Here is a 26,075-nt window from a genome sequence, read left to right on the forward strand (position 1 = left end):
GACCCTATGTCCTATACCTCAGCCCGCTGTGTCTGAAACTGATTCTGAAGAGTATGAAGTTAAATCTATATTGAATTCTAGGATGTCTAGAGGGAAGTTGCAATACTTGATTGATTGGGTGGGTTACGGTCCTGAGGAGAGATCCTGGGAGTTAGCTGGGAATGTTCATGCTCCTAGTCTTGTACCAAGATTTATTTCATAGGAAACAATCCTGCTAAACCAGGCCCTGGGGTCAGGGCTTCAAGAGGGGGTACTGTCAGGTCTTTATCAAGAGCTATGTTAGGTTATCTGGGTTTTAAACAAACACACACACCTTTTAGTTTAATTGAGAGTTACACACACTGTTTCATTAATTCTCTGAGTCTTTGTTGTAATCTCAGTTGGTTTGGCCCATAACCATTCTGTTTGTAGAAGGAGAGTTCCCCAATCTAACATGGCTGTGATGGACCACTAATTTGATTGGTAAAGAAGAGGACTGAAGCTGATTGGAGGTTTTGGGTTCTTGGGAACTGAAATGGCATTCTAAACTGCCTTGCATTGTCCTTCCTGAATTGGAAGGTCCTGTGTATTTGAAGCTCCAGTTTTGAGGCCTACCTGGAAGAGCTTGAACAGAGAGCAAGTATGAACCCTACGTGGGGCAAGACATCCAGAGACTTTGGTGGGAGCGCAGCACTCTTATGGCAATAAGGAACTTTCTAAGAAGAAACATATTCATAGGTTTAAATAGGTTAAGTCTTTTAACAAGAGAATAGTTTAGAAAATAGTTGCTTGTCTGGAGATGTGCAATTTGCAAGCCTAAACAAGATTAAATACTGTGTAGTATGATTAGAATCTCACGCGCACATCCGTTAATTGTTTTTCTTTGACATGATCAGTGTTAAAAGAAAAGCTTCTTTACTGACACTGAGATGCTTGACTCGTAATCAGTAAACAATTGTTTTTTAGAAAAGCGTCTATACTGATACAGAGACGCTTGACTAGTAACAGAATTCTCTAGCACACTTGCGTGCGAGTGAAAGAGTTTGTAAATTAAAAACTCGAAAGTGTTAGTGAATAAAATACTCTTGATGCATGCCCTCAGGCCATAGTTTGTGTCCAAGGCCGCATGCACTTACTAAATTGAAGAATAATTAGCAAAATAATCTTTTCAGTGAAACGCGATCAGCGTCACCATAAAGACAAAGGGACTCATTACGAGTCCTGCGGTAACCGCGGCGGTAAAACCGCCTGGTTACCGCCGGACTCGTATTACCCTTCCGCCTCCGTGATTCCCGGAATTACCGGGGCATTACAACCCCGGTTTTCCGGGAATCACGGAGGCGGAATGGTGTAAATCCCCATTCCCATTGAGTCCTATGGGACTCGATGGGAATCGGGATCATGGAAACACCAGCAGCATCTCGTAATCCTGCCGGTGTTTCCTCGTCTGCCTGCATGCGGGAGGTGTTAAACCCGCCAGGTCAGACCTGGCGGGAACATCACCTCCCGCCTCCAGGGGTCGGGATCAGGCGGTCCGGAAACAACGGTGGCGGCGGGTTTACCGCCACCGTTATTTCCGGACCGCCAGGGTCGTAATGAGGCCCAAAGACAAGGTTGCGCATGTGCGTTTGACCAAAAATAGTGTTTTTGGTCACATGAAATTCAGACTGGACATCCTGTTCTTCTGAAGACAAGCACAAGGATTTTAAGTACATTATACTTAAAAAGAAGACATAGTTAAAAGTTGCAGTTCATTTCAGTTTAGAATTAGTTAGTAGTTTTGTTTTTTCAGGTGAGAAGACAATGCAATCAATCCGTTCCTTTGAGGAAGAATCTTAGGAAGGAACTTTCAAAGACAACACGCTCTTTTGAGAAAAGGAAACCTTTGGCAAGTTGAAAGTTGAAGTAGAGCAAGAGTTATTCCTTTTTCATTTTCAGAGGAAAAAATACTTTTTTGAGAGAAAGAAATTAAAAGACATAGAAAAGCCATAAAGGTTTCAAAAGAAAGAGAATGATTCCCATTTGAAGAAACTTCTGGAAAGAATATGGCTGGGTATGATTTTTCACCTCGCAGCGCTTCGAGGAGGTAGTACAGGTACATACAGTTAGCCTGAGGGGAAAGATGAAAGAGTTGGTTCAATAGAATAGAATTAACCTTGTCTCTTGTTTTCTTACATCTACACATTTTCCAACTAAGTGAAGACAGAAATCCGCTCCATTTTTTATTTTATCCACTTCCCCTTTCCCTATGAAATGTAGGGACTTCTGTTTTGTTTCAGTAGTTGGCCACACATTTTGGAGGGTCTGTGGGGTTCAGCAGCTTCCGCAGAGCAGAACAACAGGACCGGACAGCATTGACCTCGTCCATGAAGTGGACCTAGCCCTGGAAGGCGAGGACCTTGACGACCTTTCCCTCGATGCAGACCTGGATCTCGGCGTAGGCTCCTGTGGAAGGGAGGGTTGGGGCGGCAGGGCTGTAGCTCCTGGTCATTAGTGCTGCGTCAAGCTGGGTGATGACCCTTTCTAGGGATTAAAGGACCTGGATAGATAGTAGGGCCAGCGGATTAGCAATCATCACCCTTACGTCCTTGTGTGGAAACTCCTTGTGTTGGTGGGAGTGCCCCCTTCATGGATGGACCCAGGACCTCCTACTGCTGTGGTTGGTGTGGCCGAGAACTTACCCTTTTGTGGAGGTTCCCTTGCTGAATATGCCTCCTCAGCATAGATGGTTTGGCTGAATTTTCATCCTGCCATATTACCGACTGTTCTGAGTCTGACTGTTGCTTTTGTAACTCAAAATCGGTATCCACCTGATGTTTCAAGATGTCCTCTGGCATGATCTCGGTATATTGAATTGGAGACACCTGGGTAACCTGCAGATGTGAGCTTTTCTCCAAGACCATAGGTTGCAACTCCTCTGGAGGTTGTTGCTGTTGCTCCTCAGTCGACAGAGCTGTCGAAGGCGATGACATTGGCTGAGCCGTTGTCGAGGGTGTCGTTGACAGAGTCTCCTTGATCTTTTTCTGGGCTGGGGGTGTGTCCGTCTCGACCTTCTTCGTCGACCCATGTTTCTACATCGACAAGCTTGATCCCTCTGTCGCCGAGCCTAATTTTTGTGAGCGGGACTTGTGGATTTTAGTCGTGAACGAGCCCAACCTTTGAGATGATGTTAACAAGGTGGTCTTGTACGTCGGGGAAGGTTTATGTTGCACAGCCATAGACGGGCTAGATTTCTGAGAAGTCGTTGACGAGGTGGCTTTATGCTTCGAGGACGGGTCTGCCGTAGACAGGCTCGTTTTTTGAGCAGTTGATGAGACAGTTTTATGCTTTGAGGACTGTTCCTTTCTGCTCTTAGTTGTGTGACGCAACACGTCATGTGTCTTTTGCGATGCCGCCGACGAGGCAGTTTTAGTAGTGGGCGCAGTGGGCATGGACTGTGGTTGTTTATACGCCCTTTGCTCCTCGCTAGCTTCTTTAGAGCTGTGTCTATGGGCTTCGAAGCAGCTGTGGATGTGGCCTTAGGCCCTGAGGAATGAGTTTCTCCCTCTCTCACTGACCTTGACCTTTGGCCATGATGCTCTGTTTCTGTCGATGACTTCCTCGTCAGCGACAGTTGGTATTTTGCAGGCAATGCCAGGCCACCTGGACCTCCAGGTCTTGCCCCGTCAACGGCTCATAGCCATGGGTTCTTTTATGCTTCTTTCCCCAGCCGCTCATCTGACCGGGCCCTCTCCTTCGACCGTGGGCTCTTTTCGGCGGGAATGCCCATGCTTTTGGTCGACTCGACATCAGAGGGGTACTCTGGATAATTCCCCTCGTTTAACAGCAGTCTATGTCTGTCTTCGTGGGTCTTGAAGTAAAGACTTCTGCAGATAGTGCAGCCCTCAATGGTGTGATGGGGGTAGAGACAGTAAATACAGTCAGAGTGTTTGTCTCCTTCAGAAATGTTATTAAGGCCACAAGTGGCACAGGTTCTAAAGAGGGGTCTCCTTCTGCCCTCCATTCCCTTAGAACGAAAACTCCTCACCTTGTGAAATATTTCCCCTTGAAAAGAAAGTCTTTTTAAGTTGTTTTGTCGAAGAAATAGGTTGTTTTTACTAACAGTGGTGAACCAGAGGACTCCCTCAACTGAACACGCGGTTAAAATGTGAAGAGAAAGAAGAGGGTCTAGTGTACCGTTACTCGAGGTCCCATTTGTGGGGACCAAAAGCACCCACAACAACAGTGTTAGTCTATACAATTTAGTTTTTTCTTGCCTACAGCAAGGGGAATCCAAAATTAACCGAGGATGCCCTGCCTGACGACGGGAAATATTCCCAGCATGTGACTCTATGAAAGATCTAATGTTGGAGAAGGACTGTGTATTAAGTTCTTGTGGTGGTGCCTGCAGATGTTTGGGAGTTGGAGTATGAAGGCCTTTTGTTTATATTCCTTATGTCTAGTTTGTAAGGATAATGGAATCATCCCATTCCAAGATGGTGAGGAATTAACTCAGCAGTGATTGGCAATGGGGCAACCTGTGACTATTTGGAACCCTCATCAGGGTTCTAAACTGCCTTTCATGCCTGGAAATGAACAAGGTAGGTCACAGCTACAGTTGTTCGAGCAGAAGTTTAACAGAATCCTGGCAGGAGAACATTTTCAATATAAGATTTAAGCTAAGTGTAATGTGAATTTAAGTGACAATAATTGGCAGCTTCCTTGACATGTTTTTGTTTATTAACTGTAAGAAAATGTCCGTGCAGCATGGTCATTATTTTTTTTACTTGATCCCTACTAGTAGTAGCGTTTATTTGCCAAAGTCACTAGGGAGCCTGTCATTTTCTGTCAGTGTCTTGCGGCGTGAGAAAGTACAAGCTGAGCTCTATTTTTCCGTTTCGTCGGCCGAGGGAAGGCAGCGCCATGCTCGAGCTGGTCTAAAGACAAGGACCCAGTGTCGCATGAAAGTGTGTGATGTCAGCGTTTGGAGTCCAGCGTGTCCTTGGCAACGGCACGGAGCACGGAGAGCGCAGTGAAGGAAACAAGTGAAATTAGTGCGGGGAGCCGAGCGAAAGGGGCAGATTACAAGCGCTGTGGCGTGGTCAATTAATTAAAAGGATATTGAGTGCAGAGAGTGCAGGTGCGCGTGCCATAAAGGAAATATTGTTTCCGCCTGTGGATGTGCTCAGAACCATATTAAAAAGTTAAAAGAGGCAGAAAGAGCAACAAAGGTAACTTCAAGACCTAGTTTATTTTTGAAAGTTTATCATTAGTTGTATACTGCTTAGACTGAATAACAGGGGAGAACAATTTCCTTAACTGAAGGCAGCCAGTCTGTTTAATTCCCCAAATAACTTTTCCTCTGAAGAGACATAATGAGAATCAAACAGAGCCTTCAAGCTAGTGGCAATGGCAACCAGGTAAAGTGAGGTGAGGGAAGGCAGAGGGTAAAGTTTAAAGGTAGTTAAGACATTCACTAAAAGTGTGTTTGTGTCTTTGCAGATTCAGCAGTCTTCAGGAGAGAATTCCCAGCGAGAGAGAGAGAGAGAGAGAGAGAGAGAGAGAGGGAGAGTCCATGGGTTCCCTCAGAGAAATGAGTCCGAGGATAGAGCTGAAGTCTGGAAATATTTTAAGGCTCGGTGGTCATGACTCTAGTCTCTGCCTAGGGATCTGGCACGTCCAGTGGCATGTGAGACATCACCAATGAAGGTGAGGTTTCCTTGCCAGAAAACCAGAACAATGATCACGTGCGTGCAGGTAGCATTACATATACTGGAAAGGTCTGCTGCAGGCAGAGATTGGTTCACACAGGTAGTCCAAGCAGAATTCTTCAAGCCTAGCATGATATCATTAAGCCATAAGGCCAGAGGGTGTTCTGTTAGGAGCGTTGGTGTTAATATAACCAACTAAATGTATCTTACTGGTTTTCTGTATGAACCCCATTGTGTAAAACCTTATAAAAGCCCCTTGGTGGCCACATTATGGGGATGGGGATACTCTGTCGGTTTCACTGTCTATTTTTGCACAGATGTGTGGTAAATAAAGCAGACTCGTTTGCTGTCGGGGTTGCTAAGGAACAAGTTACTTATCTGTAATTGTTGTTCTCCAGCATGGGTCTGGCATGGATTCACATGCTCATGAATATTCCCCGTCGTCAGGCTGGGAATCCTCGGTAAAGAAAAATCAGTATCAGTTTCGTTTCTGAACTGTCTTTCGTAGTAGTAACCAATCACTGATCTCTGCGTCATACTGACCACAGCCAATGACTGCCATCTCCCTAAGCCCCGCCTCTGGCAGCCATCTTCAGATTTGGTAGCACGTGAAGTGGCAGTATGACCAAGTGAAGAGCCGAAGAGGGGTAGGCGGGAGGGTTCTCATGTGAATCCATGCCAGACCCATGCTGGAGAACAACAGTTACAGGTAAGTAACTTGTTCCTTCTCCAGCATGGGGTCTGGCATGGATTCACATGCTCATGAATAAAAGAATACATAGCAGTACACACATGCACAACCACGGGAGGTGGCAACAGGCTCAACATTAAGCAATACAACAACTCAACATTAAGCATCTCTTACCTTCTCACCAGGCTCACCTTAGGCGAACAGGTTGTGCAGCACTGCTTGACCGACCATGGACTCCTCCCTGGAATCCCGGTCGACGCAGTAGAATTTCGTGAAGGTGTGCGTTGACCTCCACGTAGCAGCCCAGCAGATGTCCAGCAGGGGCACACCAGATAGGAACACCGTTGTCGCTGCGATCGCTCTGGTGGAATGGGCTCTCGGACGGCCGGGCAGCGGTCGGTTTGCCAACCGATGACAGTACATGATACAGCCGGAGAGCCATCTGGAAATGGAAGCCTTTGAGAGAGCCTTCCCCTGATTGACAGGTCCAAAGTTCACAAAAAGTTGTGACGTCTTCCGAAAACTCTTCGTGCGGTCCACGTAGAACTTCAGCGCTCTAGCCAAATCCAGCGAGTGCAAAGTCCTTTCAGCCGGCGACGAAGGCAACGGGAAGAAAACAGGCAACACCAAGGGTTCGTTGAGGTGGAAGTCCGACGGCACCTTGGGCATGAAGGAGGGGTGCGTCCTGAGCACTACCCTCGTGTCGTGAAAAGTCAAGTACAGGGGCTTGCAGGAAAGGGCCTGGATCACTCCCACCCGTCGTGCGGAGGTGATGGCCACAAGAAACGCTGTTTTCCACGACAAGAACTTCAACGGAGTTGAGTGCAGAGACTCGAACGGAGGTCCCATGAGCTTGGTCAGCACCACGTTGAGCTCCCACGCCGGGGCCGGAGCCTTCACCAGCGGGAACGATCTGAACAGTCCCTTCATGAATTCTTTCACCAGACGATGAGACCACAAAGACGTCCGTCCCGTGGTTCTGGTGTATCGGGAGATCGCAGCAAGATGAATCTTGATGGAAGCGTGCGCCAGTCGAGCCTTGGCCAGCGTCAGTAGGTATGGCAGTACTTGAGGAGCCGTAATCTGTAGAGGGTTAATCTTCTGTGCGTGGCACCAGACAGAGAACCTCTTCCATTTGTGTCCGTAGCATTTAAGAGTTGAGGACGCCCTGGCCTTTGCAAGAACCTCTCTGCAATCGGCCGGTATGTCGTAACCTCCAAACTCTACGCTTCAGAAGCCAGGCCTGCAAGTTCAGCGACTTCAGGTCGTGATGGAGGATGGCGCCTTCTTCCCTGGAGAGAAGATCCGCGTCCACTGGCAGCTTGATTGACGGGGACGCTGACAAGTCCAGAAGGTCCGGGAACCATATCTGCCTCGGCCACGCAGGTGCGACGAGGATCATCCTGCACCGTGACCTCTTGAGCTGGTTGATGAGCCGGATCAGCAACGGCAATGGAGGGAACGCGTATAGAAACAGGCCCTCCCAGGGGAAAGAGAAAGCATCGCCCATGCTCCTCGGCTGGGGAAATCTGCTGGCGAACCTCCGGCACTTGGAGTTCGTCGCCATCGCGAACAGATCGATCTGGGGTGTGCCCCACCGTCGGAAGAGGCTGTCCACTAGATCCTGTCGTAGTCCCCACTCGTGGCAAGAGCGCAGCTCTCTGCTGAGCGAGTCGGCAATGGTGTTTTTTATTCCTGCCAGATGAAACGGCACCAGAAACATCCCTTGGGCGACGGCCCAATGCCACAGATCCTGCGCCTCCTTGGACAGGGCTGGGGATCTGGTACCGCCCTGCTTCCTGATGTAGAACATGGTGGTGGAGTTGTCTGTGAAGATCCTCACCACCTTGCCCATGAGGGACGGAAGAAAGGACCTGAGGGCCCAAAACACTGCACGGAGCTCCAGGAAGTTGATATGGAGGGACTTCTCCGTCGGAAGCCAAAGGCCTCTTGCGTGCAGATTTTCGGTGTGCGCTCCCCACCCCTCCAGGGAGGCATCCGTGGTCACTGTCTTCTGGTGGCCAGGGGTCTGGAAGTCCATGCCCGCCGTCAGATGCGCGCAGGTGCCCCACCACCGAATCGCTCGTCGGAAACTCTCGTCGAGTGTGATCCTGTCCTCGAAGCTGCCCGTCGTCTGGATCCAGCAAGCATCCAGGAACTCCCGTAACGGGCGCATCCGAAGCCTGCACAGGCGGATGAGATAAATGCAAGAAGACATCATTCCGAGGAGGGATTTGATGGACCTCACCCTGGCCGCGTCCGCAACCAGCATCCGCTGCACCTTGCCCAAGATGGCCCTCGTCCTTTCCTCTGACGGAGAGGCCAGAAGGGCCACTGTGTCGAGTTTCGCTCCCAGAAACAGTGCATCTTGCGCGGGCACCAGGTGGGACTTGGCGCAGTTTATGGAGAATCCCAGGTCCGTGAGTAGTTGGACGGTCCTCGCCGTGTGCTCCGCGGCAAGCTCCCTTGTCTTTGCTCGGATGAGCCAGTCGTCCAGGTAGGGGTAGACGTGGATCCCCTCCAGGCGCAGCCGCGCCACCACCGGGGCGAGGCACTTGGTGAACACCCTGGGTGCCGACCTCAATCCGAAGGGAAGGGCTCTGAACTGGTAGTGACGCCCTTGTACCACGAATCTGAGAAACTTTCGGTGTCCCTTTAGGATGGGGATATGGAAGTAAGCATCCTCCAAATCCAACGACAACAGGAAATTGCCCTCCTCCAGCTGACCCAGAACGTGCTGGAGGGTGACCATCCGGAACTTCTGTGCCTTGATGAATTTGTTCAGTCGTCGTAGGTCCAGGATGGGACGCCATCCTCCTGTCTTCTTCTTCACGAGGAAGTATCTTGAGTAAACTCCGGAGCCCCGAAGCCTCTTTGGGACGAGCTCGATGGCGCCTTTCTTGAGCATCGCCTTTACCTCCAAGAGAAGTTGAGGGACGTGATGTTCCTTCCTGGCCACGGGGGGGACGCGCGGGCACTTCTTTAGAAACTCGAGCGCGTGACCCTGGGCCAGGGCGTCCAGCACCCAACGGTCGGTGGAGATGGACTCCCACACGCTGACGAAGTTCGCCAGCTGGCCTCCCACCGGGATGCTTCGGTGGGGGCCCGACCCCACGGCCGGTTCAGTCCTGCTTCGACGAGGCTTTGCCGCCTTGTCCCTGGTGACGACGGCGGGGTCCGCCCAACTTGCCTCGTCCCTGTAGGCTTCCTGTGATGACGAACGGGCCGCTTGACGGTAGGTGGAATATCTGCCGCCGGAACCTTTGGAGACACCCTGCTTGCCTCTGGTGCTCCGAAAGGGCGGCCGTCGTTGCTGGAGAACACCAAGAGCCCGGGCCGTCTCCGTGTCCGTCTTGATGGCTTGTAGTGAATCGTCCACTGTTTTCCCAAACAGGTTGCTCACGTCGAATGGCATGTCCAAAACTCTGGTCTGCACGTCCTGCCGGAAGTCCGTTGCCTTGAGCCATCCACGCCATCTAAGGCACACGCCGTTGCCCAGTGTCAGCGATGTCCGTCGCTATCGTAATGGCGTGGTCCGACGCCACTTCTCCTTCCTGCAAGATCACTAGGGCCTCCGCCCTCTTGTCGTCCAGTAGGAAGTCCAGCAGGGGGCGATCTTGTACCACAACTCCCTGTCGTAGCGGGCTATGATAGCCAAGGCGATGGCAGCCTTAATCGTCGTCACTGCCGATGAGATGACTCTGCATCCCATTGTGTCCAATTTCTTTCCCTCGCCGTCCGGGGGGGAGGTTGACGTAGAGGCCGATGCCCCCCCGCTTTCTTCCTGGCCGCCGCGGAAACGACCGAGTCCGGGGTCCGGGACCCGGTACTTCTTCTCGTACCGATCCCTTCTCGCAGGCGTTGTGGATGGGTTCTTGAGGAGGGCGAGACCCTCATCCCAGATATCGTCCAGTAGAGGTACAGCGAGGACCGTCTTCCTCTTGGTCTTGCGCCGTTGATAAAGGAAACCTTCCTTCTTCTTCTCTTCCGGGCAGAGCTGGAAAAGCTCGGATGCCCTGGCGATCATGGCATGAAACGATCCAATCTCGTCGGGCTGGGAAGCCCGGGGAGGAGGTGACGACGGAAGATCCTCGTCGTAAACTTCGTCGTCTGTACCCGTCGCAGCCGTGTCCGTCCCCGTATCATCCCCACGGGTCGTGGACGGGGAGGACGGCTGAGCAGGGCGCGATGGTTGAAAAGGAGGTGGAGGATGAATCCTTCTTTTCTTAGGAGGAGGGCTCCCAGAAGGGCCTGGCTCCGGGTCCCCCATTGGGAGCGGCTCCTCCGTTGGTGGTAACGGCAATCTCGTCCTTATCTCCGAGCATAAGGACTGTATAGCCAACAAAATGGCCGCCGAGTTGTCTTGCGGCACTGGTTGAGGGGGTTCCGACGGGCAGTCAGGAACCTCGTCGGCACCCTCGACGTTCTCGTCGTCTTCTTCGTCGGATACCTCCAGGCGGGCTGGTCTTCTTCCACGCCAATGCCGTGGCTTAAGACTTCGATCAGCTCCTCTTCAGAGGTTGAGGCCGAATCCATGATGGCCTCCTGCCCCCCTTTTTCTTCTCTGTCGGAGGTTTCACGGGGGTCCTGTTGATGGATTTGAAAGAGGACTCCCTCCGCGGTGGCAGGGAGACTCTGGGCCCCGAGGTCGCCTCCACTGGTGTAGCCTCCACAGGCTGAGCCAGGGCCCCCGCGACTATCTCGATAGAGGCCTTGGCAGGGTGGATCAAGGCTTTCACCACCTTAGGTGCGCTCACCACCTTCTCCTTGGGGGGAGGGTCACCGCCTCGCTCCCCCTCCGATGGGGCCTTCGAGCTCGACCGGGGTCTCTCCAGAAGCTTCGCCGGGTGCTCGGACTTCCTCTTACCCGAGCCAGAGCGTTGGCCCGTGGTTGATGGCGCCGGGGAGGTTGCGCCCTGCCTGGCAACCGAAGAGCCCAACCGTTCGGCGCTCCCGGTGCCAGCGGACTCGCGGTGCTTGGCCTTCTGTTGGGCCCCCGTTGCTGGGGCGCCCTCAAAGGTCTTAGAAGACCGCTCGGACTTCTTCTTCTTTTTCTCGCCCGACGGGCTCTTCCCTTCCAGCCAGTTGGCGAGACGCAGATGGCGGTCCTTCATGGTCCGCTCCGACATGTTCCCGCAAAACGCACAGTCCTTCTCCACGTGCGCCTTGTCCTCATGCAGGCAGTAGAGGCAAAGAGAGTGTTCGTCCTCCTTGAAGACATTCTGAAGCTGGCATCCAGGGCAGACCCTGAACAGCTTTCCGGGCGTCGAGCTTCCCTTCTCCTGGGCCATGTCCAAGATGGGCCTGAGAAACTTCTGGAGTCCTCCAAAAGCGTGGCTCGACGAAATCTTCACCCTTGAGGGGCGTAGAAGAATCCGACACAGGTCCCCGTTGATCGGATAAAGAAACAGTGGAGCTTGAGGCTCTTTTCACCGAAAAAAGAGAGAATTTTCCTATGAAAAAGGGCGAAAACGCACTAAAGCTCGAGAGCAATAGCACGAGGATCCCAACACTTGAATGTGCGGCAAAAATCTGAAGATGGCTGCCAGAGGCGGGGCTTAGGGAGATGGCAGTCATTGGCTTTGGTCAGTATGACGCAGAGATCAGTGATTGGTTACTACTATGAAAGACAGATCAGAAACGAAACTGATACTGATTTTTCTTTACCGAGGATTCCCAGCCTGACGACGGGGAATATTCATGAGCATGTGAATCCATGCCAGACCCCATTCTGGAGAACTGGATTTATTTGTGGATTTCCACACAGGGGTCTTTCTAATATATCTGGGAAAGGGCCCAACAGCGCTATGAGGGCAGCTCTGGATGGAAGTCTATGGCTACATTGGGGCCATCCCGGTCCCACCCTCCAGCAGCCCTAAAACACAAGAGTTTGCTACAGTCCGGAAAGGCAAGACTCACCTGCATGGTTCTTGTTGTACTTCAGGATGAAGTTCAGATCATCCAACGCATCCGCATTGCGCCCCTGCAGGCGGTATATCAAGTGCCTCTGCCAATAGGCATCTAACAGCTGTGGTTCCATGATTATGGCCTGTGAAGAGGAGGCAGACAGAGTGGGCATGGGAGACACCATTCTTTCATTGTCCTTTTCATTTTATTTTAGAAATCAGAGTTTACAATTACTGAAAAAGTCATCACAAGATCATAAAAACACACTTTGTATATTCAATAACTATATTTTCCCCAAATTATAAATAATGTCTCCCCCGATAGAAAACAAGACTCTACCAAACTCACTTGGAGTGAACCTTGCTGCATAACACCTTAAACAGATGGTTAAGGGTCCCACCCACATAGCCGAACACACTCTGGTGGCATTTTTTGTAATGAAAACATATTCACTTTTTGCCCCCCAGTTTATCTCCCCTGAGGCGGTCAATTATCTACCCCGTTCAGAATATTCACAGAGACACCACACCTCACAGTACTTTGCAAACAACCATCAACCATGGCCAGATAATGGAAAGAAATATACTTCAACTCCCTCCCCGCAGATGGACCAACAACCACACTGGATATAAAACTCTACAATATTCACAACTGCATTATTTCGGCATTTGACTTTATTGTGAGGCAAAGCCGAGGGCCATATGTTTGGGATAATGACCTCTCCCAACGTCTGTAAAGCTATTAGCACATACTGGAGCAGCAACACATGTTCTGAAGTTAAGGCAGAGAAGTAAAATATGTTACATTATTAGTGAGTAAAGAAAATAGACAAACTAAGTTAGAAGAATACATGTGGTTCTATGTTGTAGTATTTAAATAGCAAGGTTGTCTTCATAATGTAAACAATTGTATTGCAAACCTGGTAAAACTGGAGCGGGTTTAACAGGAGCATTCATTCGGTTTCATGAAGTAAACAGTTTCTCTTTAGGAAAGTGAAATCATGTTCCCACTGTTTCAGCTTTCTCGCTGGTGTGTTCAATAAGAGGCTGCAGCAAAAAAAGGTACTGTTGAACAAGGAAGTGTCTTGTTCAAAAAAATACTGCCTGGAAATTACATTGTTGTTTAAACCAGTAGTTATTGACCGCATTCTAAACATTCTAATTGGCTGGGAGGAGGTCAATAACGATGCCTATATCCTAATATGGCGTAGGGCCTCCCACTGAACCTATCCTGGTTAATGCAGTCAATCCATCATCTACATCCAAGGGTTTGTGCCTGGAATCAAAACTGGAGGGCTCCCTGGTGGCCTCATGCTACCTTGTAATCCCTCTTCTAATGTACTGCTCGGCATGATCAGTTTAAATCTTGCGCCCCCTACTTTCCAAACCCTCGAGGGGTTGAAGAAGTGTCCGAGGCAGATTAAGACCACTGAGTGGACAGGCAGATTGGGGTGCAAATCCCTCAAGCGGTGACCCTCCTTTTTTGAAGTAAAAAAAAAAGACAGACCATCCATGTTACACTGACTCAGTTTCTAAAAATTCTAGGATTTGGAGTGGTGCCGATCATCCGTCTGCTTCTTTAACTATTCTTTTTATAGCATCGGCCTTACAGACCTTGGGTCTTGGCTCTTGGTAACTTAGTCCTGCTTATGTGTCTGAAAGGAGTGGGGAAAACCAAAACACAGTACCAAGTAGATCATTTTATGATTTTTGTGTACGATTAAATTCTGTTTTGTCTTATTTATTTATTTGCATTTGTATAGCGCACTTACAGCCCAGGGGCATCATGGCGCTGTTACAAGAAATCTTACATGAAAGTGTAATTGATTGAGTATAGGTGACGGAATAGGTCTCTTAGGTAGAGGAGCATAGAAAATCAATGACTTGGTAACATGAAAGGCAGGTGAACTGAAAAAAGCAATCAGGCGGGCACTCGATCGGTAGAACATCAGATAATCACTAGGCAGTAGGGAATGCAGCTGTACAAAAAGCTTGGTTTTGATGGCTTTACGGAAAGCTTGGTGGGACTCGATCATCCTTAGGTGAGAAGGAAGGGCGTTCCAATGAGAAGCGGCCAGTGTGGGAAAGCTAGACCCCCAGCGCGGATTTATGCATGGAATATAATGAACTATGTTTTATTTACCAATGTTTTTAAATATGTTTTGGAACTTTTCTGGTATCAATTACTGGAATTAATTTTACAAGCAGTACAAAGTGCAATGTGCGGTGACAGATTGCATCAGGGTGGGTTATAGTTATAGTTCCCAAAAGGTTCCAGCCACTAAAATGACAGTCAAGCAAACTCATCCTGATTCTGATATTAAAAAGTGAGTAATGCCTTAAGAAGGTTGAAGAACACTTGACTGGCACAGCCGACACTATGGGCCTCATTACGACCCTGGCGGAACGGGTTAATGGGTGCAGCAAAAGGATGCAGACCCGTTAAACCCGTTCTGCCACATTACGAGGTCCCCTCGTGGGACACGGTAAGGACGCCTGGTAAAACCAGGCGTGCTTACTGGGTCCCGCAAGGGGAAGAGGGAGCAAACAACGGGCCACTCGTAATCGGCCCGTTCTTTGCTCCTACTCTCATTCCTATTCAGCCCTATGGGGGCTGAAATGGAAATGGGGATGGTCCGGGTCATTGGAGGGAGGAATTACCGGGCCCTCCGAACTCGGAATGGCCGGGTAATTCCTCATTCTGGGAGCCCAGACCCGGACGCGATTTCGGCGGCAGCCATGCCGCCAAAAGTGGCATGGCTACCGCTGAGGTCGTAATGTGGCCCTATGACTATGACTATGGGGCTCATCACGAGTTGGACACTAATACAACAGTAATTCTGCCTCAGTGGTATAACCGCTACTGCCGTGATATCCGGCAGAATTACTGCCATATTATGACTTGACGGGAGCGCACTCACCCCACTGGCGGTAACAGTAATACTGTTTGGCGGTATTACCTCTGAAAATGACTATCCAGCGATAATACCTCTCAGATACGATGGTATTACTGTTACTGTCAGCACAGCCAGCGGTATTACCGCTGGTGATAATAGTGTCAGGGAAACTTCCACTGACTGTATTACCGCCAACGGTATTACCGCTGTCTCATAATTCAGCGGTATGGTAAAAGTAGCGGTAATTACGTTGCCGCCCCTTTTACCATATACCACCAAACTCATACTGATCCAGTGGACAGAGCCGGAAGGGAGGCCAAGGAGACTCGGGGAGGGGGAGTGCATAGGGAGTGGTGGTCCTGAGGGGCAGAGAGAAGCTGACCACAAGGCGATAGGAAGCCCTGGAGGTTTTAAAGGGGGAATTCCACAGAGTCCTCCTGAACTTCTCATGTTTCAGACAGTATATAGAAGAGTCCTTCACCCCACAACTCTGATATCCAACAAAGAACAGTCCTGGTCCTTGCAATGGAAACCTCATTTCTGACTTTGTGTAACAGGAGTCAAGGTACACCATGACAGGGGGTCTGGAGTTAGTACATTCCCAGAGAGGCCTCCCCGCTGACACATCAGGTGGCAGGAGAGGCCCCATCCTCACAAATACACAATCCAACACAGAGCCACAGTGTTGCTTTAAAGGGAGCTACGGTCCTTAGAGAAGAAAAGTGAGGTGCCCCAACACTAGACAGCAGGGAAGGAATCTATACACACCACCAACATGCAGATGATTCCCAGTCATATCCAGGTCAGTGCTAGCCAGGACATCTCATGCCTCAGAAATTGCCTCCGCTTCATCTAAGCTGGATGCCACTCAAGGATGGCTAAGCGACAAGTAGCTTGATGGGTGCACACCACATCAGGCCAGACTGACCGATCACTTGGGTTGACTATAGACAGTACTCTCTCCTTCTGACAACCTACCAACAAAAAGGCCCAAACCTCCTGGTATCAGCTAGCCTTCCTCCAGAAGATAAAGCCTTGTTATGGTAAGGTATTGTTTATTTGTAAAGCGCTTATACACAAAACAAGTGTTTCAAAGCGCTCAAGGAGGGAGGGAACAAGGAGAAAAAACAACAGTCATTCAGAGCCCTTGAATTTCCGAACAATACAAGTATGCACAGGCAGAGTGGGTGCATGCAACAAGTGCATATAATACAATTAACCGTGTAGATAAGAGCAAATAGGTCTGACAACAATTCTGCAGTTTTTGAAAGTTCATTGAGGCACCACCAGGCAAGGAGGGGAGACAAGGGAAAAACAGATAGACGATCTTCACGGCATGGTGCATTCAGACCAAGTGCGCCCAGTCCGTCAGAAGCTGGGGTAAGTGCTGAAAGATGCCACTCTCAAGGGTCAATGACCAAGTGCAGTAACGATGAGGCAAGTGCAAGGCCAAGAGGCAAGTGCGAGGAGACTGGTGAGGGTGTCAGGTGTGGGCTGCATTGACCCACTGGACAGAATTTCACCAAAACCAAGCTGCATGTGCGCAGAAACAGCAAAATGGTTGCGCTGGCTCCTGTGAGCACCATGACCTTAAAACTGCGTTTCGCAGGAACAAACAGATGGCTGCACCGTCTTGCCAAGCATACATTGGACAGGATGAAACAAGGGGACACACTGAGGGAAGGGTGCCAGTGTGTTCTGACACATATAAATGGAATAAAGTGAAAAGGCAGCACTGCTTTGCTGAACGCCCAAAATCCCCATTAAAAAAGAAACTTTTTCACGTTTAAAAATGCTGCTCTGATGCTATTCCCATCTGTCCTTTCTTAAACCACTGTGATTAATAAGGCCCTGCCATGCCCAGTGTATCACATTTTGCTTCAGCAAAAACAAGCATTATTACTGAATGACAGGCCCTGTCAAAGCAACTATGACAAAAATCATCAAGGAACTCCACTTTTACCTGCACGGGAAAACACGTTCATTTTCTTCACAATGTATCAAAGCTCAGTAGTTCAAAAGAAACCCCAACTATCTGAGCCATGTCTATTTCAAGGCATCTCTGCTTCAAACAAAACTCCAGCATTCAAGAAAATAACTATGGCTGCAAGACAGTGTGGGAATCGGATGGAGATGCAAAACCGAATTAAAAAAGAAATGCCTGCTTTTCACCACACGTGCATAAAAATGTGCTTTGCAAACTAAAAAGGAGAAAAATGCCCATTTAAAAGTAAACTGTTGAATGGAAGCCTGCCTTATCTAGCAATGTGAAGGGGTTTTGTTGCTAACACACACATGGGATATTTTATTCCATAGGTTTGTTTTAATTCAGGACCCAAAATAAGAAAATAAAGGTTTTAAACCACCTGGGCTGGAGTTTGCAAGCTCTAAAAAAACTGGTTATTCCAGTTGGCAGAGCCAATGCTTCCCCCAGAGGAAGGGAACCATCATAAAAACTCCCAGCAGAGACTAACATCCAAATGATAATGACTAAATTTGGGAATAATCTAATCTGGGCTGAAAACCCTGACAATGGAACTGCCAGTACAAGAAAATATGAACTGGGAAAGGGGCAATAAACCTTCAATAAAGCTGGAAAAACCCCACCTTGCTCTGAAGGAAATGACAGTTGGTGACAGCTGAAGAGAAAAAAAATGGTCCAGTGGCAGACAAAGGATTGCCATTTGCTTCCAGAGACCATTCCATAAATAAACCTTAAAGACTTTTATCTCTGCAGCAAGACTTTGTAAAAATACAAAAACGTTACAGTTTAAATTTGATTTTATGGGCTTTCATTGAAGACATGGTAGAATTCACTGATACCTTGGGAATAGAAATGGCAAAGTATTGCGGATTACAAGAAAAGCATCCATGTTGCCAATGCGAATTTTAATACTTACATCCCTTACGTTAATCCACACATGTGTATAAAGCTATGGAATTTTAGGCTGAATCGTTCATACTCAAATTACCAAAAAGTATTAAAAGGGCGAAACAATGTCTCACGGATTGCAGAGTTGGAGTGCTATGCTCTACATAAAATATGTAATCTGTGCATATAATTTGCTAAGAGATTTCAATTGTATAAATGTACCGTTTGTGGCAAAATTAGATTTTGGCTAAAATAACTGTGGGAGGTTTTTGAACATTGTGTAAAGTCACATCATAAATCTGACATCATTCCCTTGAAATCCAACCAGCTTAGAGCGAGGCAGGAACTAGCACCCCTGACCAATCCAGTAGTTTAGAGGCGTGCTTAGCTAAACCTGCCCAGTCATATACTTTGATGATGTCACTATACATTATAAATAAGAGTCCCTGACAAGACTCTAGACAGAGACTCTTCCTGATTTCCTGCGCTGGCGTTCCTGAACTGTTCCATTCATCCTGCTAATTCCAGATTTTCACTGCAACTACAAGGACCAACTGCTGTCCACTAACAGCATGGCCTCAATTCTAAAAATCCCAATACCCAAAGGGAGAAGCTGTGTTTTTTGGGAAGCATCCTGATACCCACTCATTGCTGCCCACTAACTGTTGCCCTCTAACTGCATCCAGAGATGCCTGCGCCATCCAGTGACCAGAATTATCATCCGGTGAGTTGACCTGCCCAGCTGTCTTTTGCCCAGCTGTCCTTTGCCAGGCGCGCTGCCGTGTAGTGACCAGAACCTGTTGATGGTCCAAAAATCCCAAAACTAAATGTGGACTGTGAGTATAATCCCTACCCCATAGAAACCCATAACCTATCTTGTCTTGCCTTTGTCCTTATCCCACTCTCTAAGGCATCCTATCTTTATCCTGATAACTTTTTCAAAGTGTTAGAATTATCTGTGCACCCTGCCTGTGACTTTCTAAAGTGCTAGCGCCATCTCTTTTCAATTCTGTCTTGTGTAATCCTAAACCCTTAGCGAGATTTCGAGTGATCGGACTGGATTCCGCCAGGGTTGGGCTCTGGGGTGACAGGGTTGAAATCGCGGATCAACCCAGGATCTTACTGTGTCCATCTTTGGTGGTCTAGTCTGAATACTCTAGTTTAGAGTAAAACTGTTCTTGTCACAACTGATTTCCTTTCCTATTACATGGCATTATTTTGCTCAAATCGCACCATTTATATCTTGCATAACTCATCCAGTTTGATAGCTAGAGACCTAATTTCAACTCCAGGGTGTCCCTGTGATATATATCTATCCCCCAACCAATAATATGGGTAATTTAAAGCAGGAATTAAGAAACACACGTGTCATTTTGCTGCACATGTTTTTAATGTTCCATTCATTTTCGAATTATATGCTCTTGGTAATCAATTGCTTATGATTGCTAGTGTCTATGCATTGTTGCTTTAGTGAGAAATTGTATTTACCTTAGAGTTTTAACCGCACATGAATTAATTATTTGTCCATTTCCGAGTGTCATTTCATCACATTGCAAGGGGTTTAAAATCTGTTTTCCACTCTTATTTTGTGAGGGTGAAGGTCGGATTTGGATTCCGTTTTCTGACTCTTATTCCTGATTACCTGCTGTGTCTTACTAACCATTCAAAATTGATTCGTTGTGGATTGAGGAAACATTGCAGGGGGAAATCCTAACTTGGGTGCTATCTTTCCTAAATCAAAAAGTGTTCCTATTCCCTGGTGTTTTGCATGTTCTAATAGAAGGTTAAACCAAGTGCATTGCCTACATTGTAATTATCACCCCATTGGTGATTGCTGCCCCATATTAGAAATGGTATGATTTCTTTTGAATTTTAAAATAAATAAATAAATATTGCATTTTACCAAACAGCCTGGTCCACAGTGCCCCAGGGTATTTGAAAAGGGGGTGGGATACGAGTGCCGTACCATCTCAAATTGAATCTGTATAAAATAAGGAGAAAAGCATCTCAGTTGTGCGCTACATACTAGGCCTTAGACCAAGGTGTGTATCACTTGATTGAAATCCTTAACACAGGGACCTGTGAGACTTTGAGGTACACCAGGCATCCAGTCAGCAGGCTGTGTGGAAAAGGAGGGAAGAGAGGGATAGAGTGGAGGGAAAGGTTAGCAGAGTAGAGGGAGAGAGAAGGAAGAGAAGATGAATGTCTTAAGGAGTTTCCGAACTTAAGGAAATCAGGCTCAAGACAGAGCGCGGCAGGGAGGCTATTCCAGAGGGAGGCTCCTGCAGAGGATAAATATATCCCTCCAAATCTCTGCTTGGAGAACCGGCTCACTCACAGAAGGTTGGAGGTGGATGATCAGAGTGCTTGGGAAGGACAGTATTTACGTAGGCAACGCTACAGATAGGTAGGTGCCAGGCCCCAGAAAGCCTGGGGACAATGCAGAGGGTCTTGAATTTGATCCTTGCAGCCAATGGAGGGGTTTCAGTGCCAGAGAGATCCGGTTCCTGGGCTTGAGGCCAAGGATAAATCTTACGATTCTGTTCTGGATGATTTGCAGAGGGCGTAGAGCAGAGGTAGGGAGGTTGAGAAAGAGGCTGTTGTAGTAGGCCAGGGCCCTGGATTCAGTGAGCCCCTGGTGGAAGGTGAGAAAAGGAAGAGTACCTCTAAGGTGCAGCTGGTAGTTGGACTTTTTAGAGATGTCCGAAATGTGAGTGGAAAAGGAGAGGGTGGAGTCGAAGATGACCCCAAGGTTTTTTGCCTCGCAGGTGGGTGAAGACGCAGGGCCAAAGAGGCCAGCTGAGAGTGGTAAAGCGGGAGCAGGAGTCCCAATGAGAATGATCTCAGTCTTACAGGCGTTGAGGCAGAGGTCGTTTGCACCACTTCATGGGCCTCATTATGACCCTGGCGGAATGGGTTAACGGGTGCCGCTAATGGTGGCGGACCTGTTAAACCCATTCTGCCTCATTACGAATGGGAATGGGGAAGGTCTGGGCCCGGGTTCCCTGAAGGAGGAATTACCGGGCCCTCCAAACTTGGAATGGCCCGGTAATTCCCCATTCAGGGAACCCGGACCCGGTTTTGGTGGCAGCCATGCCCTTATTAAGGGTATGTCTACCGCCAAAGCCGTAATGAGGCCCCATGACTGAATTGCGGACAGACAGTCAGATATGAGCGAGGTAGAAGAAGTGGCTGAGGGTAGCCTGAAGGTGAGTTGCGTGTAATCCGCATAACACTGGAAGTTAGAGATGAAGGTGGCAATCGCGCGTGCAAGAGCAGCCATGTAGACATTGAAGAACCAGGGGAATAGGTTAGAGCCCCAGGGAACGCCACAGGTTGAAAGAGTGATAGTAGAGAGAAACAACCCAAGTTCCACCTGGGATGGGCTTTCGGAAAGGAAGGAGGTTAACCATGCCAGAGCCTGACCTGTGATTCCCAGGGCGTCATGCAGACATGCAATCAGGATGTTGTGGTTTACCGTGTCAAAGTCAGAGGAGAGGTCAAGAAGAATGAAGACAGAGGGAGTGTTAGTGTCAAGATTTGAGAGCAGGTCTTCACGCGTGTTCAGAAGAACAGTTTCCTTGCCTCTGGATGCTCTTAAGCCAGACTGATGCTAGTGGAAGCAACCAGCAGTTTCAGTGTAGAGGGTGAGCTGAGAGATACACAGCTCCTCCAGGAGTTTGCTCAGGAAAGGGGTGATAGAGATAGGGCGGTAGTTTTCCAGAATGGAGGGGCCGGCAAAGGGTTTCTTAAGTAGAGGGTGCACAATGGGAGTGCTTAAGAGAAGTTGGGAAACTTCAGTGGCAATGGAGAGATTGCATAGATCAGCAAAGGCTGAAGAGACAGAGTCAATGTTGTCCTTAATGGTTTTGGAAGGGGCAGGGGTCCACCTGTTTGGATGAAGCCTTCATAGACCGGACCTGTCTGGCGACCTCATCAGGTGTGACAGGAGTGAGAGAAGAGAGGATAAGTGGTGGAGGGGCCAATGGAAAGGTTCCAGAGGTGTTGATAAATGAGGTGGTGTGGAGGAGAGAGAGGAAAGGATGTGTCTTGGGTTTTTGTGGTGAAGTGTGCAGCCAGGGACGAGCAAAGGTCCTGGGTGGGTGTGATAGAAGAGTAAGCTGCTGCAGGATTGGCCAGTTCCTTACAGACTTTGAAAAGTTTGGCCGTGTTGTTTGATGCCGCAGAGATGCAAGCTTGAATAAAGACTCTTTTCTTGGTGTGGATGCAGAGTCGATATTGTCTTTGAAGGAGGTGGCAGGCCAGTTTGTCAGAGGGTCCGCCCAACGAATTTCATTTCCGCTTAGCTGCCCTATACTTGCATTTCAGAGCAGCCAGATCGGAGTCGTACCAGGAGTTGAACTTTTTGGAAAGCTTCAGTCGGACCCTCATGGCAGGGGCAAGAGTATCTAGGGTGACAGAGATAGAGAGATTGAAGTTAGCGAGGTGTCATGTTTCGTTATTCAGTATGGAACAGGTGGAGACTCTGAAAATAACCCTTTACCCTATTCCAACATGGCTTCGAATTGGTCTGCAACTTAAAAACTCCTTCCATGGTCTAGTTGTCATCATAATGGCCGCCATAACTCCTCTGACCTTTCCTTTAAATAACATCCCAAGAGAGCATTCAGTGCGTTGCTACAACTTTGACCTGTACCACGCTTGGCGAATGCACCCGCTTCAAGTAAGTATAAATCTTCCTTTACTTTATTGCGTCCTCTGCCTTCCCACCTTTCTATGCCTTTCTCTACCTGCCTGCTCCGCCTGCCTTTGTCGTGACAGCTGTATTGCCAGTAATCTGTTATTTTGGGACTATATTCTGCTCTGCGGCCGTGTATGATCTATTACCGGCTGTATAATCTATTACCAGCTGCTGTATCCGAACGTCATTGCGTTCCCCTTACAGCTCTCCCGAGCAGAACATTCTGCCTTGCCGCCGCATTTTGAATACCTGCTGGCCGCAGAAACGAACGCCATTGCGTTCCTCTTATTTACTTTCTTGAAGCGAGCAAACTCGCATTTTCCCTCCAATTACTAAACTTTGGTTAGAAGTTACTAGGAACCTGTCTGGGTGTTCCTCCTCCTCATTTGAGTTTGAAACATGAGCGGCCAATAACCAAACTTCATTGCTCGTGCATCAGTTTCTGCAAAATGCAACATGTGCATCAAATCTGCAAGACGCAATACGTTCCTCATTTCTACAAATAACGCAACACGGGCATCAACCTTTATTTTCAATGTGTTGAAATATTCTTTATGGTAAGAGCTCTATAATACTCCTACTTCCTTTATTCTAATTACCAAAGACATCCACACTTCAATTCTACAACTTCTTGCCTTTAATCCTCTTCCATTAGGTGATAAAAGCCTTAAGGTTGCTGGGGTGCCGCCGGGAATTTCCTGGATGAGGAATGGGCCCTTAAATACAAAATACCCCGTAGATCTTGCTCTACATGTATTCCGGTAGAAGGAGTAGATGGAACTCCTCTATCATCTGGATTGATCACTGAAGAGACCAATCCATTGGTTCTGTCCATAATGTCACCTCAAGTAAAGATAACGTTTGATCTAATAAGAACCGCCCATTAACCTGTAATACTAGGACTTCAATGGCTACAGCTCCTTAACCCCTTTATCAATTGGTCAGCAGGACCTCTTTTTCTTGGATCAGAACACTGCCTTACCTATTGCCTGTCTTAAGGATCTGTAGGTCTCCATACTCCAACCTCGACTACACTCTCACCCTCTTGAGCCAAACCAATTGAGTTAAATGTGACCCTACCCAATCATTACCATGATTATCTGAAGGTATTTTCTAATCTTAAATATAAAGAATTTCCTCCTCATCGCAGGTATGACTGTGCTATTGATCTAATACCAGAAAAACCCATTCCCATTGGCCGAATGTATATCCTTTCACAAAAGGCAGCCCTGCAAGACTATTTGCAACCTCTGTAATGGACTCATCACAGAATCTCATTCCCCTGCAGGGGCATCTTTATTTTTGATCCCTAAGAAAAATACCACAGAACTCCGACATAGACTTCAGGGGACTTAACTCCAGAAGATCTCTGTCGTCAGCTGGGGTCTCCCTCAGGAACAGCCTCCCTGCCACTCTAAAACATGAGGATAACCATCTTCGGTTCCGGAAGCACCTCAAGACCTTCCTCTTTGCTTCTGCCTTTGCTCTGCCTCTCCCCTGCTGATCTGCTCTCTCTTGGCACTATGCACCTGGCCACGCTCTGTCCCCTGGGCCCAGGTACCTGCTCACCCTGCCACCCTACTGCACTGCCACCTGGCCACCCCTTGAAATGGGCACTTGATCTGTACCCATACAGTCCCCCACCACCCCCCCATTTTCTTCGTTTTCTGCACTTATTAAGACATACCAAGTGTGCTGCCGTAAACACTGCACTTGTCACTTGCTGGCTGCACTACCACTGTTTATTGCCTCCATTATCTATTTATTTGTATTTATTATTATTTATCTGTTCTTCTCTGCGCCGCACTCTCCTCTCTCTCCTTTCCATGCACTTTCTCCCCTTTCCCTTTCCCATGCACTTGCGCGTTCTCAATGTCACTCGGCCTAGTAAGATTGTTCATGTGTTCTCCCCTTTTCCCCTCCCTTGCTGCGCTCTGAAACACTTGTGTATGAGCGCGATACAAATAAAATATCATATCATATCAATATCATTAACAAAATGTCCATCCCAGAGAAATATCCAATGTTCCTAATACTGGATATCTTAGAGGCAATTAAGGGAGCATCTATTTTCACTAATCTGGATTTAAGACTAGCATACCATCTCATCCGTATTCGCCAAGGAGACGAACGGAAAACAGCTTTCAAAAACCCCCTTTGGGCATTACGAATACAGAGTAATGCCCTTTGGTCTCACCAACGCACCAGCAGTTTTCCAACAATTTATGGACCACGTATTCTCAGATCTACTTCTTCATACAGTCGTCGTCTACATTGACGATATTTTGATCTTTTCAAAGAGCCTCCCAGAACATATTCTCCATGTACGAGAGGCACTTCGCCGTTTAAAGCAAAATCATTTATACGACAAACTGGAAAAATGCGTGTTCCACCAACCACGAATCCCATATTTGGCATATATACTTTCCGCCCAAGGAACCCAAATGGATCCCACAAAGGTGCAAGCAGTTCTGGATTGGCCCATTCCACAATCAGTTATGGAAATCCAAAGTTTCTTTGGATTTTCAAACTTTTATCATAGACTCATCCCCTAGTTCTCCCGCACCATTCTTCCAATCACACGACTATTGAAAAAAGGACAAAAGTTCCTTTGGACTGAGGATGCACAAAAAGCATTTTTGTCTTTAAAAAGGCCTTTGGTACCGCCCCGATTTTGAGGTTACCCAATCAGAGTCAACCCGTCATTGTTGAAACTGATACATCAAACACGGCTCTAGGAGCAATGCTCAAACAGACAAAGGAGGAAACAAACATCCGATAGCCTATCTTTCCAAGACACTGGGCCTCATTATAACTCAGGCGGTCCGGAAATAACGGTGGCGGTAAACCCGCCGCCATCGTTGTTTCCGGACCGCCTGATCCCCACTCCTGCAGGCGGGAGGTGATGTTCCCGCCAGGTCTGACCTGGCGGGTTTAACACCGCCCACCTGCAGGCGGCCGAGGAAACACCGGCAGCATTACGAGATGCTGCCGGTGTTTCCATGATCCCCATTCCCATCGAGTCCCATAGGACTCAATGGGAATGGGGATTAACACCATTTCGCCTCCGTGATTCCCGGAAAACTGGGGTTGTAATGCCCCGGTAATTCTGGGAATCACAGAGGCGGAATGGTAATAAGAGTCCGGCGGTAACCAGGTGGTTTTACCGCCGCGGTTACTGCCAGACTCGTAATGAGGCCCACTGACTAGTGTGGAAATTAATTACACGGTTCTCAAAAAAGAGTTGTTAGCCATCAAAAGAGCCCTCCAAGAATGGAGACATCTACTAGTTGGAGCCCAATTCCCAGTGGAGATTCGAACCAACCATCATAATCTAA

General features: G+C 48.2%; 1 protein-coding gene across 1 annotated transcript in view; it reads right to left on the reverse strand.

Moving 5' to 3' along the window:
- TTC6 (tetratricopeptide repeat domain 6) overlaps positions 1-26,075 on the reverse strand; it is a 1,171,050-nt gene that overhangs the window by 811,955 nt on the left and 333,020 nt on the right. Inside the window, exon 10 of the mRNA XM_069638410.1 lies at positions 12,280-12,409. Coding sequence (XP_069494511.1) covers positions 12,280-12,409 — 130 coding nt within the window. The remainder of the gene's footprint in view (positions 1-12,279; positions 12,410-26,075) is intronic.

Source organism: Ambystoma mexicanum, chromosome 14 (genome assembly GCF_040938575.1).
Source record: "Ambystoma mexicanum isolate Mex_15411 chromosome 14, UKY_AmexF1_1, whole genome shotgun sequence".
Taxonomy (NCBI): Eukaryota; Metazoa; Chordata; class Amphibia; order Caudata; family Ambystomatidae; genus Ambystoma; species Ambystoma mexicanum.